We start from the raw sequence: 12,359 nt of genomic DNA, 5'->3' as shown, positions 1-12,359 counted from the left end.
CTAAAATTAAAGCACACAACACTTTTAAATCCATTGTTTTTTTATGCATATGACAACAGTTTTGCTACAGTTTAAATCCATTGTGGTTTACCATAACACAAAAATTTATACATTGTTTGACCACATGTTAAAACTGTTGTTTTTTTAATTAATTTTTACAACAATTATAAACCGTTGTCTTACATAAGACCTCAACATTGGATGTCGATTCAAGAACAATTTAAAACCATCGTCGTTAATTATCTTTCACAATGGTTTCAAAACAATTGTTAGAAAAAAATTTGTCAACGGAAACAACGGTTAAAATCCATTGTCATTAATTTTTTTCACTATATTTCGAAACCTTTGACTTTAATTTATCTTTCCAATAGTTAAAAATCATTTTTTTGTAAAAAAAAAAAAGAGTTGTCTGTTTATAACATCTATGATAATAATTAAATATCAACAAACCAATCGAAAATAAAATATTTACTACATTCAATCCTTGGAAATGTTATCTTCAAGTTCTAAAATTTAACTGCATGCGTCTAAATTGGAAGATAATATAGCTATGTAAATGAAACCCAAAATATGCCAACTAAGATATACAAAAGTAGTTGTACTCATTTTCAAAAAAAAAAAAATAAAAATTAGTAGTTGCACTCATCAGATCAAACTTGGTAGTATCAAACCATAAAATCACATATTTTCGATCATGATGTTCACAATATGGCTTCTCCGCATTAGCAAGACGATTTTGAAACAAAGCCCAATCCTTCTTGCATCTCTGTCTAACGTCCAAAAAAGGGCATATCAGCAAATATTACAATGTCCAGACACCTAAAACATAAATTGGCATGTTAAATAATTCACATAAAGTGCATATTTGCTAGAGACTACATTAATAACCAACTAGCACAAATTATCAATTTTTTAGCAATGATCGAACAATTAAAAAATGCCACCGTTATGCTAGGATATATGCTATGGTTTGGAGATCAATTTTTTAGCAATGATCGAACAATTAAAAAATGCCACCGTTATGCAAGGATATATGCTATGGTTTGGAGATCAATAATGGTGATATTTATTTTATTAAAAATTGTTTTGAACTTTTGGAACAAATACTTTGACTCATTAATTATTCATGCTGTACATATCCTCTCAAGCCAAGTTCTTGAAAATCACTGCCAGCAAACTTATCCGAAACATCGAGTCGAAGCAAGTAAGCCTGAAAATAGTTCTATTTTACTACTTTAAGTCGTCTATCAGTGATAAGGAGAGAGAAGTTCTGAAAATTAACAAGGTATATGGAATTTTTCCGAACAGGATACCATGAAATGGGAGCCAACCGTGTAAATTAAACCTTCCAAAAGAATCATTGCGAAAAAATGAGAAATCTCGAGACAACGTTGAAGGGAATAGATCTTTAACAAATTGCACTGAATTTCCTGTCAAGATATTGGGCTCTGAACTCAAGAATGATGTAATGACTGTCGAAATGACCACTCAAACCCAGCCTGACATGGTCACGGATTCAAACATCCTTCAAGAACTTCAAACTAGTGCTGCCCCATTCACAAGCAAAAATTTACCCTCGTTCCATAGAACAGCTCAAGAAGGGTTAAAAAAGTTTAAATGATTGGAAATATGAGACTGTTGGCGGCTTCTCGCCTTGGATATGAATGACCATGGGTTCGCTAATCTATGGTGTTCACCCATGTTGTCGCAACTTCAAAGTACTCTATTTAAACTAAGGGTACCTAGTCAAGCTCCAAAACCCAACTTTCAAACAATAATACTCTGCGTACCTAGTCATAAATATAAACTTGTATGCATTCCGCCCATTCAGAACGCACTTCATCAATTTCTTCCATAGAGTAATCTGTTTTCATGAACTTCAAGCCAACACATAAATTATATTCATAAAAAAAAAAATTTAATGACTCTGCAAAATGATAAAAAGACAATTATTTGAGAAGATTGAGAATATGTCAAATATTACTATTGAGGATAGTGAATCCTTTTCGCTGGTAGCATTTCCTTCAATAATTTCTCTCATAAATCTCATCACATAAAAACCACATTGTTTCGCATCTGGTTGCCGAGGACCCTATGTAAGAAACAAATTGTCAACGACTAATACACAGTTAATATTTGTAGATGAATCACGACTAGGCATGCATATATACCTTTACTACTTTCCATATAGCCTGTTTTCTCCCTTTCATTTCCTTGTTTGAATTAAACAATCTCAAACTCCTTCATACATCAAGAAGTGTCGACATATCATTGTTTTATTGACTAGATTAAATGCTTGATAAAAAAAGAATATGTACTCACATATTCACTACATATTTCCAATCCTCGTAACGATTGCGATGACTAAGTGAATCCAACAAATAAACCACCTCCATATAAGGATCGACAACAGTGAGAATCCAATGACAACTATGCACAAAACATATAATTAGTGCATACATTTCACTAACTTGTCTCCAAAAATCAATTTCAAATAATATTGTAATTCTTACTTACCCAACATTAAGTGGCACCAAAACTAGTTGATTTCTCGATGCACCACTCAGCCTATCTGCCAAAACACTCGCCCTTTCATTCAAGTGTTCAATTTTACCCTTTTTGTCAAGTCTGGTCACATATGGCATGTATGGGATGGTGTGTGGATTCATGAACCTAAATTTATCGAGCTTGTTATCTCTTTTCATCTTTCTATAAAGATGCCTACCATTTCAAACAGAAGAATGTTGGTATGCTAAATTAATAAAGTTTATACAGCCTATATGCTAAACAAATAAAAGTAAAAAGTTCATGTTAATTGAAGACTTACCACATGTAAACAACAATACAATTGGTAGATATTGGCTCCAAATGATAAAAGGAATGATGTCTTCAAGGTGAACAAGTAGTTCGTAATCTTCGTCAAAGAAATCATGATAAAAAATCATTGATATATTTTTTTCATGATCTAGAGCATGCTTACAATAAAAATACAATATATTCAACGATCTTGGTACACTTGATGGCAAAACAGGGTTACTTCTTTTGTCGACATTTTGCTTCCTTCGAGACTTCTAAAAATTGCAAATTTACACATGTTAGGTACATTTCACTAAATTTTTTTGGACAATTTAACTCCAAATAAAATATCACATTTACCTCATCTTGCATCTTTACCAAGTGCGCAGGCCAAGCCACATGGGTTCCTACGGCATCACCAATAGTATCACATTCATTTGAAATTGGGAATGGCAAATGTGCTAATTTCTCCACAGCCTCATCAATGGAGATGCGCATGCAATTTACGGGTAACGGGACACCATGACGTAATTTACCAGCCCCATTGGCATGAACAATTGTACCATAGGCAACTATATTGGTATTAGATTCCAATGTCAATGCAACCGGCTTACCCTAGAAAACAAAAATCATGTTATAAATTGATGCAACTCATTTTTGTAATAATATTAAGTAATATTACGTGAATAGAAGTATATGTGAATAGAAGGATTATAAAGAGTACTAACATGCATTTAATAGTACAATAACCCAAAAAGGGGAAAAAAATCGACATTTTACCTTTCAAAATATGACAATTGCAAGAAATTTTAAAACTAAAGTAGATAAATATTTGATGATATGACTCTTGATTTTGCTCTTCCAATCAATTGGAGGGCAATATTTATAGAACGAGAATTTGACAGATTAAATAGTCCTTTCATTTAATATCAGAATTAAAAAATAAGTAGCATAGGTTCCAAAAGTATTGAATTGTATTTAAAGGGAGAGGGTGTGCTAGAAGAAAATGTGTCAAATTAATATCATAATTAAATAATCAGTAGCGTAAGTGATTTTTGTACTGAAATGTTTTTTTTCTAAAAAATATCTATTTCAGAAAATATTTCGTAGTTAATTTTTTTTTTTCAAATTTCTGAAAGAAAAATTGAATAATATTAAGTTATATAACCAGAATTTTTAACAAACCTGCAAGAAATCATCTTTGCTCAAAACTTGCATGTCATCGTCATTGAAGGTTTCATAATTTGAGGCACTCTCTTCTGTTTTGACTTTGCCTAAACTAATGGGATGTAACTTTACGGAGCAACTACCTTTCTCATCAATATCAAAGTAGCATGCACCCTTTTTGAACATTTCTTCAAGTTTTAGTATGCGTGCATTTTGATCTACAAGGCGTGCATTTTGATCTGCAAGGCGTGCATTTTGTTCTGCTATGCGTTGATGTTGTTCTGAGATTAATATTTTTGCCTCCAACTCCTCTTTTTTATGTTGAAAAAGTAAATGGCCATCACCAGGAGGACTCTTCCATATTCTACCCACATTAAAATAGATTGTTGGAGTGATATGAGCTCCAACACCCCTCACATGCCCAGCATGTTCATCTGAATCAAATACTTTCGTAAGGATATCTTTTTTTGCCCCTTCAAAGTGCAACTTCCCCTCCCGTTTTTGTTGCACGTAATCATTCTGTCATGCACAAGAAAACAAAATAATTACTAAAAACAGTTTAAATGAATAAATACTATTGACTTTCATGTATTGCTTTCATACAATCTTTTCTATTGCCATTTTCAGATCATCGCCTTCAACTTGACCCTTCTTATCCACCCGTCCTTTCTTCCAAATAATAGCCCGATTTATCTCATCATCATCACATAATTCACCTGCCTACAAACAAGATAACTGATATGAAAAAAAAAACCCCGTAAAAATCAAGTGCATACCTACGTCTATAGAAGACGCAGTAGATTTCTGCTCGTAAAATATGAATGAGGTAGCCGCTGTTAGGAGCTTATTAGAACAATTAAGAAGAGAACAAAATGAAGCGATGAATGATAAAGTCATATCCTTCCTGAACTTAGATCAAGCATGAGACTGTTTTCATCAGAAAGCACTAGCAGCAATAACTATCGGTGCCAAACAAAAATAGGATCTAAATACAAGAATCAACCAGCAGCTTCAATATCCGATAAATCAAAATTATAATGCTTGTATATAGATCATACCAAAATCAGAAAATTTGTGGAAGTTAAATATGCGGCATCAAAGGCGAAAGGAGTCCATTGACAGACAATTCATCTCTTTTAACAAGTTATAGCCAAGTAACCAACCCAACTATTTGCAAAAGTCAGGACCTTTGTTATCTCTTACAAGAACATGTGGTAAAAAAATACTTACTATTTCGTCAGCAAAACGTGCATATCCTTTACGGGAAAGCCGATGGGGGTATATGTTCCGCTTTCTTCTCCTCTTTTGTTCAGCTCTTACTTTCTAGTTAATTGAACATTTCAAATATGTATTAATGAATCCATATATATAATAATGACTTGTGGTCAACTTTTTTTTAAAGAACAAATTAATAATCTTACCATGAAGTCGTCCGACATGCGACTGATTACAAAGGAACTCCAATCATCCCGTGTAATACCATAGCCACTAGGCGGTTTTTTCAACTCTGGTTTATCAAGCTTCGAGAAAATGAACTTTTGAGTAAGATGAGCCTTATATTGACGCCACTTATTATTTGCCGAATTCAGACATCCCTTCTTCCAGCTTGGGTCAATATTGTACGTCAGCTGTAAAAAAAAAAGAAAAAAAAAAGATATTAACCCATAGCATTGCATATACCATAACCATACAAAAGCTAATTAAAATTGTCAAAGCATTCTATCTTACATTAACCGATTCCCATATTGATTCTTTAACATCACTTGGAACCTGCTTCCACGTCTTGTAACTTATCTTAATCTTTTCTCGAGTGAGAACGCCAATATAACTTTGCATTTCACCAGCAAATTCTCCTATTGGTTGTCCAATTTTATTGAACCTTACATCCTTTCTAATTCCCTGAACCCTTTGCCTAACGAGCTTATCCAAACGTGTACGACCTCTAGAAGTTCTTGTTGTCTCGATCTCTGTAGATTCCATTACTGTTTTACCCTCACAACTAGAATCAGTGGCAGAATATGCAGTATTTTCTTTAGCCTTCAGCTTCATCGGTATTCTCTTACTGTTTTCAGCAGCTTCATCATTGTGATACCCTATATGAAGCTGTCCACGAGGTGCCATAGTGACCACAAAGAAATTAGGAGATTATTGAATGCCTGAATCAGACCTCAAGTTCCTCGATGACACAATTCCTGCAAAAATTGAGATCTTGTTAGACATTCGCATTACAAAGAAAGAAAACATTGATAGTGGCTTACAGAGTTTTTCAACTCAACATCATTTATGTATTCAATGTACTCCTTGTAGGAGTTGCAAGTACAGCATGCCATGTAGGAACTTGAGGATCTTCAATGTGAAATACCTACTTTGCTTAACTGGTCAAGATAAAAGAGTCAGATTTGAATCCAAATCTCTTGATGTTTTACCAACGTGAAACCAAGATCATCAAGTTTAATGTCGTTATTATTCTCAACCTAATTACAATTAAACATTAGAACTTCAAATTTGTGATAATCGAATTCACATATTTCTTGAACAACAAAAAGAATCATGTCTTGACACATCTGGATTTTTGTCCTTTGTACTAGAAACATGCACTGACTTTGCGACTAAGCTTACTTTCAAAGTTTTGAACAACTCGTGTATCATCGCACTCTTATCATGATACACTCTTTTGTATGATAAGTAACCTCATCAATCAAATAAATAGAATACTTTAACACTTGATAGCTAGGTCCACGCGCTATCCACTTCAACCTTTCTGATTTTTGACAGGTGGAATGACCAACTGCACTTCCAACCTATATTTCACAATGTGATAAAATTTGAACATAGCTTTGAAAACCTATATTTCAATACTTATGCAACTTACACGATCATGTAACTAGTTAGCAAACGCTCGGTTATGCTCATCTTGTAACCACTTTTTGGACTTAGCTTTATGAGGAAATTTTTCATTCAGAAATGTCATGTGTTCCCTAATTAAATGAATGTGAATAAGTTAGCCAATAGAATTCAAGAAAGTGCAATAAAGTATTAATAACTTAGAGAAATTACTCGATATATGGATCAAAGTCAACTCATTTTTCAATACATAACGATGGGCTTGATGCAACTCATCATCACAAGTGGAGTGCACTACTGCACCAGATGGGCTTAGTAAGTTGTAATTGCTAATGCCCTGTTGGGATCCCAATTGTATGCACACAAGACATGTTGTCCGAGCAAAATTCCGCAGCCTCTTCAGCAATATAACATTCGGCTATACACCCTTCAGGCCGATTGCGATTTCGCACATAGCCTTTCAAGATCTTCATGAATATTTCAAATGGTTCTGGTGCGGTGTTGAACTCGTGGTTCCCATTAAAATCTTTTTTTTTTGCCTTCGAAAAGGATGATTTCTAGGAAGAAACCTTCGATGACCTGTATATGACATTTTTTTTACTATGCTTCAACCTTGTCGAATACGTTTCTTCACCACAAATAGGACATGCATGATATCCTTTCACAACACAACCTGACATGTTCCCATATGCAGGAAAATCATTGATCGTTCATAGTAAGACAGCTCTACGCGAGAAACTTTCTTGTCGATATGCATCATATGCATCAGCGCTATATCCCATAAGCATTTTAAGTCATCAATCAAAGGTGTCAAGTAAACGTCAATATCTTTTCCCGATTGTTTGGGACCAGAAATCAACAAAGTGAGCATCATAATTTTTTTTCTTTATACACAACCCTGGATGATCATTACAACTGGCCAACAACTATATGCAGAACTCATCAAACTATGGGGTTTGGTCCCGTCTGCTGATATGGTCAATCTAAGATTTCTTGGCTCAGAAGCAAACTCTGGCCAGTTGTGATCCACTACTTTCCAAGCAGGAGCATCAGCTGGATGACGCAACTATCCATCACGAATTCTTTTATCAGCATGTCAAATTCACTCCTTGCTTCGAAACAATCTTTGAAATCTTGGAATAGGTGGGAATTACCAAATAACCTTTGCAGTAACTCCTCCATTTATCGTAGAGTTTTTACCCAACTTCCACCTTGATATCCCGCTACAGGGCAATTGGAAAAGTCCTCGTATTCCTTCCGGTATAAGATACAATCATTAATGCAAGCATGTATTTTCACATAATAATGCACATGAGCTTTTCTTTGCATCATACAAGGACAAAGGCAATTCATTGTCATTTGGAAGCATTTTTCCGAACAAACTAAGTAAATCAGTGAAACTTTTATCATTCCAACTATATTTTGCCTTCAAGTTAAATAATTTCATGAGTGTTGTTAACTTTGTAAATTTAGTACATCCAAAATATAAAAGTTTCTCGACATCTTCAAGTAGCTTATGGAATTGGTTTGGATTCTCAGCATAACTATCATATGTAGCATATACCATAGCTATACGTTCCTCGGCAAAATATTTGTGTTCATCTTGCCCTAATCGATCATTATCATTCATTGAGTTCTCGATCGTAGATCTTTTCTCATGCCAAATCCATGTATGATATGTTAAATCCATACCTTTACAACACAAATGTGCCCGTATAGTGTGAACATCTTTATTCTATAGATTACCATCTTGCACATGGGCAAGGTATTTCATTTGGATTGTTAGCGTTTCGTATTGCAGGAAAGACTCTACCCCAACCTCATATTCATGTGATAATTTGTTCTTTGACATCCAAGCTTTGTCCATTACTCGTACAACTAAGCAACCAACAACGATCAAAGCCTTCAAAACTAAAAAAATTAATCAAAGTTTTATCATTCTTCGTCCACAAAATTTCCCATTTTAATTATTAATTCTGAGTTATACTAGATCACTCATGGGATGAAGTCAAATTCTGGTAGTAGCACAAAATCGGAAATACAGTATTTTTAAAAAGTAAAACCAAAGTAGGTGCAACAGCATATGGCAATAACCCATGTTACTTACTACTGAATTTTAACTCCCACACGTGATGTTGCATCTACTTTGCTGGAATATATCGGTTAAATTTAATTTTTTTTTCATATTTCTAATAAAATCATTACAACATTAGTTTTCCGAAGTTACAAAAACTCAAAGTAATTATGTAAATTTTTTTCTATTAGAGACAAGACTATGTCACAAGATAAGACAATAAAATAATACAAAAAAGAGGAGCTTAGCCTCAATCTTAGATAGGAGATTACCCATAACCACTCAACTACGTCGAGCCTTGCCTTGAACAAGCCAATCAACCTCAAACCCCTCCTCTTGATATGAGGTGCGAAGAAAAAGATATCAAATTCATAGAATCCCTTTTACAGTATTTATCTATAATCCATGTAAATGTAAAATGCGTATAAATCTTTGTGTAACCTTAAAATATGGCCGAGGAAAGGAGGTTCCAAGAGAACAAATCCACCAATCAAGGGACTCTGGAAAAATAAGGAAAGAGCTAAGTTATACTGATCAGCAATATTTGAGTGAAAAAGAGAAGACAACTTTTCATAAAAATCAATTTCAGAGGTGATCTTTCTATTAATGTATCGATTCAAATCTGTCATTTCTTGTTAACAACAACTATACATTTATCTTTTTTAAAATATCGATGCATTTTATAGAAACCCTCGTAAAGCACAGCAAAACGACCACATCAGGAAAAACAAAGAAATACAGAAAAAGGCATGTCCAAAGAACTCAAAAAAAGAAATATTTTCATTGTGTACGTAACAATGATTATATGTCTATGGCGTCAAAATCTTTCCCAAAACTTTGTTTAGTAAGATCTCAAATTTATCTAGGTTCCACTTTCATCATCCAAGAAAACAAGAGTCATTTAATGTGTTATGCTTGTATATTTTCTGGAAAAAATTCAGTATTAAATGGTTTACATGCATAGTTGTTAAGGGCGCAAGGCGCTCTAAAGCGCAAAGGGTCCTGGAGCATGAGGCGCAAGGCGAGGCGCAAGCCTTATCGAAGCAAGGCGCACCATTAATTTTTCAAAAAACTATATTTATTTAATGCTATTATATGATAAAACACTATTATTGAAATAATTAAGCTAAACAAAAATATATCATATCATAAAAAATATTTATCTACTACTACTATTTTGTGGTAAAGTGCAGTGAATGCAGTAAAAGAAATATTTCATTCTTGGCATACTTCTGCATTATTTTTAGTTTTCTAATTTAGAATACTAAGATTTTATTTTAGAATGTTGTGTGTAGTTTAAGAAATCCTATTACTAGTAGACTTTTTGTTTACTTTTATTTTTCTTTTTTAACCATAATAAGTGTAGGGATTTTCTCTACTAATTTGCAATCAATCAATTTAGATTCTAGTTTAAGGCAGATTGACAATTTAGATCCTAATTTATAGTTGTTATCTATCTATCTATAAATGTAATTTCAAATATTTTGGGAAATGGAAACTCAATTAAATGTTCTTTAAATTAAAAAAGGGAAAATATATAACTTTTCTTAGTCCATTTATTTTATTCTAGGGTTTGATAGACTTTCTTTTTATTACGTTAAAATAGAAAAGAAATGTAAAAAACAGAACAAAAACTGAGGCGCGCTTAGTGGGCTTCAAAGGCGAGCCCAAGCGCGCGCCGGGGCTCGCCTTATTAAAAGGCTGCGCCTAGGAATATCCCAGGCGCAGAGTGGTCGCCTGGTGGCGGCGAGAGGCGCTCACCTTTAACAACTATGTTTACATGAAACAACTGCTTCTTCCAAACTTGATGAATGTGCCCAAAAAACTCCTTTTATACCGACTCAAACGCCAAACTCAATACAGTATATCAGCAAGTCCTTTAAAATCCAGTTTGACAAACCATGATAAAGACTAATACTATAAAATAGGGCAAGGGCAAAGAAGTAATCTTGGAAACACATGCCATTCCAATTTGTTACAAAATAGTAAGAGAATCAATTATATGGAAGAAGAAACCTCGTGATTTCATTTCAGTAATACCAAAAAACTTTTCATTGGAACATACTGTCATGCCTTCCTGTGATTTTCCAATCAGTTTAAAATCCCTTTAAAGGGCAGGCTCACCATTATTTTGAATTCCAAAAAAATAGGATATGCAATCTTATTAATTAGGAACAGATTCATGAAGAACTAGTTCTCAGCTGATGATAAGAACTTCCAGCTCTTAAATTACGTAAAAGCTGAAATGTTCTGATTCTCAGGCACTTGAATGACGATACTAAATGCCTATGCTATGAATTTAAGCACCTTATACACGTTAAAGGGAAGACCGGAAGACAGTAAAGTTAAATCAATTAATTCCACTGGTCTATCACTTCAATTTTTTTCTGCAATCAGTTTCGCTCACCACCTTTACAAATTGAAGTGACATCGCTGTTTTGATGAAGCATGAGATAACTATACTAACCAATAACTATGCATTAAGTCATTGCAGGATCACCAAGACCAAGAAAATTTAAAAAAAAAAAAAAAAAAAAAAATAATAATAATAATAATAATAACTCCTCATCAATCATTTCTCAGTCACTAAATAAACAGAGCAACACCAACAAAACCAAAATCCCAAAATATGAAAAACAATGCATTTGCTTGAAAAATCTCATATGAACACCGACAGAAACAATTTCAAGTCATTACCAACAAACAACTACGTTCAGCAAAATTAGGACTGCCAAAACATTCCAACTTCGAAGCTCTTACTCGCCCGCACCAACACCGACCTTCGTTGTTTTCGTCAAGTAGCCATTAACTTGGACATAGAGATTCTATGGCAGATGCTTGGGAGAAAGAACAGATGACAAGCGCTAGATTCTTCGGTGGGATTTTCCAAATGGCGAAGCTCGTCCCGATTAACCAACGTACGAGCAGGAAAAACATAGAATCGATTTAGGAAAAGGGGATCGAAGCTGATTGAGAATCGATTCAGGAAAAGGGGCAGAAACTTATAATCGATTTCCGGAAAACGATTGACGGTCATGATTCATGCTTCGATCGATTTAGGGCATGCGGCTAGCTGGGAGGGGAGAGTTGATGTTTCCACGGCCAACAAATTTAGGGGTGTATTCAAAGAAGATTTTTAAAACTTTTATGAACTTTAAAATATTCAATCATTACTTTTGTATACTCCATAAAAATAGAGTGGTATTCAACATAAATTTTCATAGAGTTTTAAAAAGTTAAGTGGTATTCAATTTTGACTTTTTAAAACTCTATAAAAGTCAAATAATATTGAAAAGTTATATAGATTTTTAATGACTTTTACCAAAATCTTTATGTACAAATATTCAAGCAGTAGGTACCATAAAAAAAGTCTAGAATTTTTTTCTCATCACACCAAAAATTTGATAGATTTTTAAAAAAACGTTTAGGGTTCTACAGAGAGTTCTCTTCTTGCCACCTTCTTCTCTCCATCATTCCA

The 12,359-nt window shown here is 33.8% G+C and overlaps 1 protein-coding gene across 10 annotated transcripts; it reads right to left on the bottom strand.

The window, feature by feature from the left end:
* Window positions 1-481: 481 nt before the first annotated feature.
* LOC140891105 (uncharacterized) lies at window positions 482-12,062 on the bottom strand. Of its 10 annotated transcripts, none has more exons than XM_073299401.1 (16): window positions 11,579-12,062; window positions 9,323-9,381; window positions 9,154-9,216; window positions 5,692-6,155; window positions 5,385-5,591; window positions 5,194-5,286; window positions 4,567-4,683; window positions 3,982-4,482; window positions 3,157-3,411; window positions 2,828-3,071; window positions 2,518-2,572; window positions 2,323-2,430; window positions 2,172-2,241; window positions 1,985-2,092; window positions 1,791-1,864; window positions 482-770 (listed from the first exon to the last, which is right to left on the bottom strand). In XM_073299401.1, exons 4-16 carry the CDS (start codon window positions 6,082-6,084, stop codon window positions 578-580), a joined length of 2,418 nt encoding a protein of 805 aa, XP_073155502.1. In that variant the 5' UTR covers window positions 6,085-6,155; window positions 9,154-9,216; window positions 9,323-9,381; window positions 11,579-12,062; the 3' UTR covers window positions 482-577. The 10 variants fall into 10 exon arrangements, with proteins under 10 accessions (XP_073155502.1, XP_073155504.1, XP_073155501.1 ...); XM_073299403.1 differs by lacking the exon at window positions 9,154-9,216 and having other exon boundaries at window positions 2,828-2,887; window positions 2,981-3,071; window positions 11,579-12,061; XM_073299400.1 differs by having other exon boundaries at window positions 9,154-9,381.
* Window positions 12,063-12,359: the final 297 nt, after the last annotated feature.

The sequence above is a fragment of the Henckelia pumila genome, chromosome 3 (assembly GCF_033568475.1).
Source record: "Henckelia pumila isolate YLH828 chromosome 3, ASM3356847v2, whole genome shotgun sequence".
NCBI lineage: Eukaryota > Viridiplantae > Streptophyta > Magnoliopsida > Lamiales > Gesneriaceae > Henckelia > Henckelia pumila.
Note: the sequence above shows the minus strand (reverse complement) of the source record. Positions and strands in the feature narration are given on the sequence as shown.

Bases quoted from the DNA above. Each gene is read 5' to 3' on its own strand.
- LOC140891105 (XM_073299400.1), bottom strand. From the start codon at position 6,084: ATGGCACCTCGTGGACAGCTTCATATAGGGTATCACAATGATGAAGCT. The intron at 5,287-5,384 runs GTAAGATTATTA...TCAATTAACTAG, and splicing joins GCATGTCGGACGACTTCATG to AAAGTAAGAGCTGAACAAAA. The intron at 2,242-2,322 runs GTGAGTACATAT...TGATGTATGAAG, and splicing joins TGGAAATATGTAGTGAATAT to GAGTTTGAGATTGTTTAATT.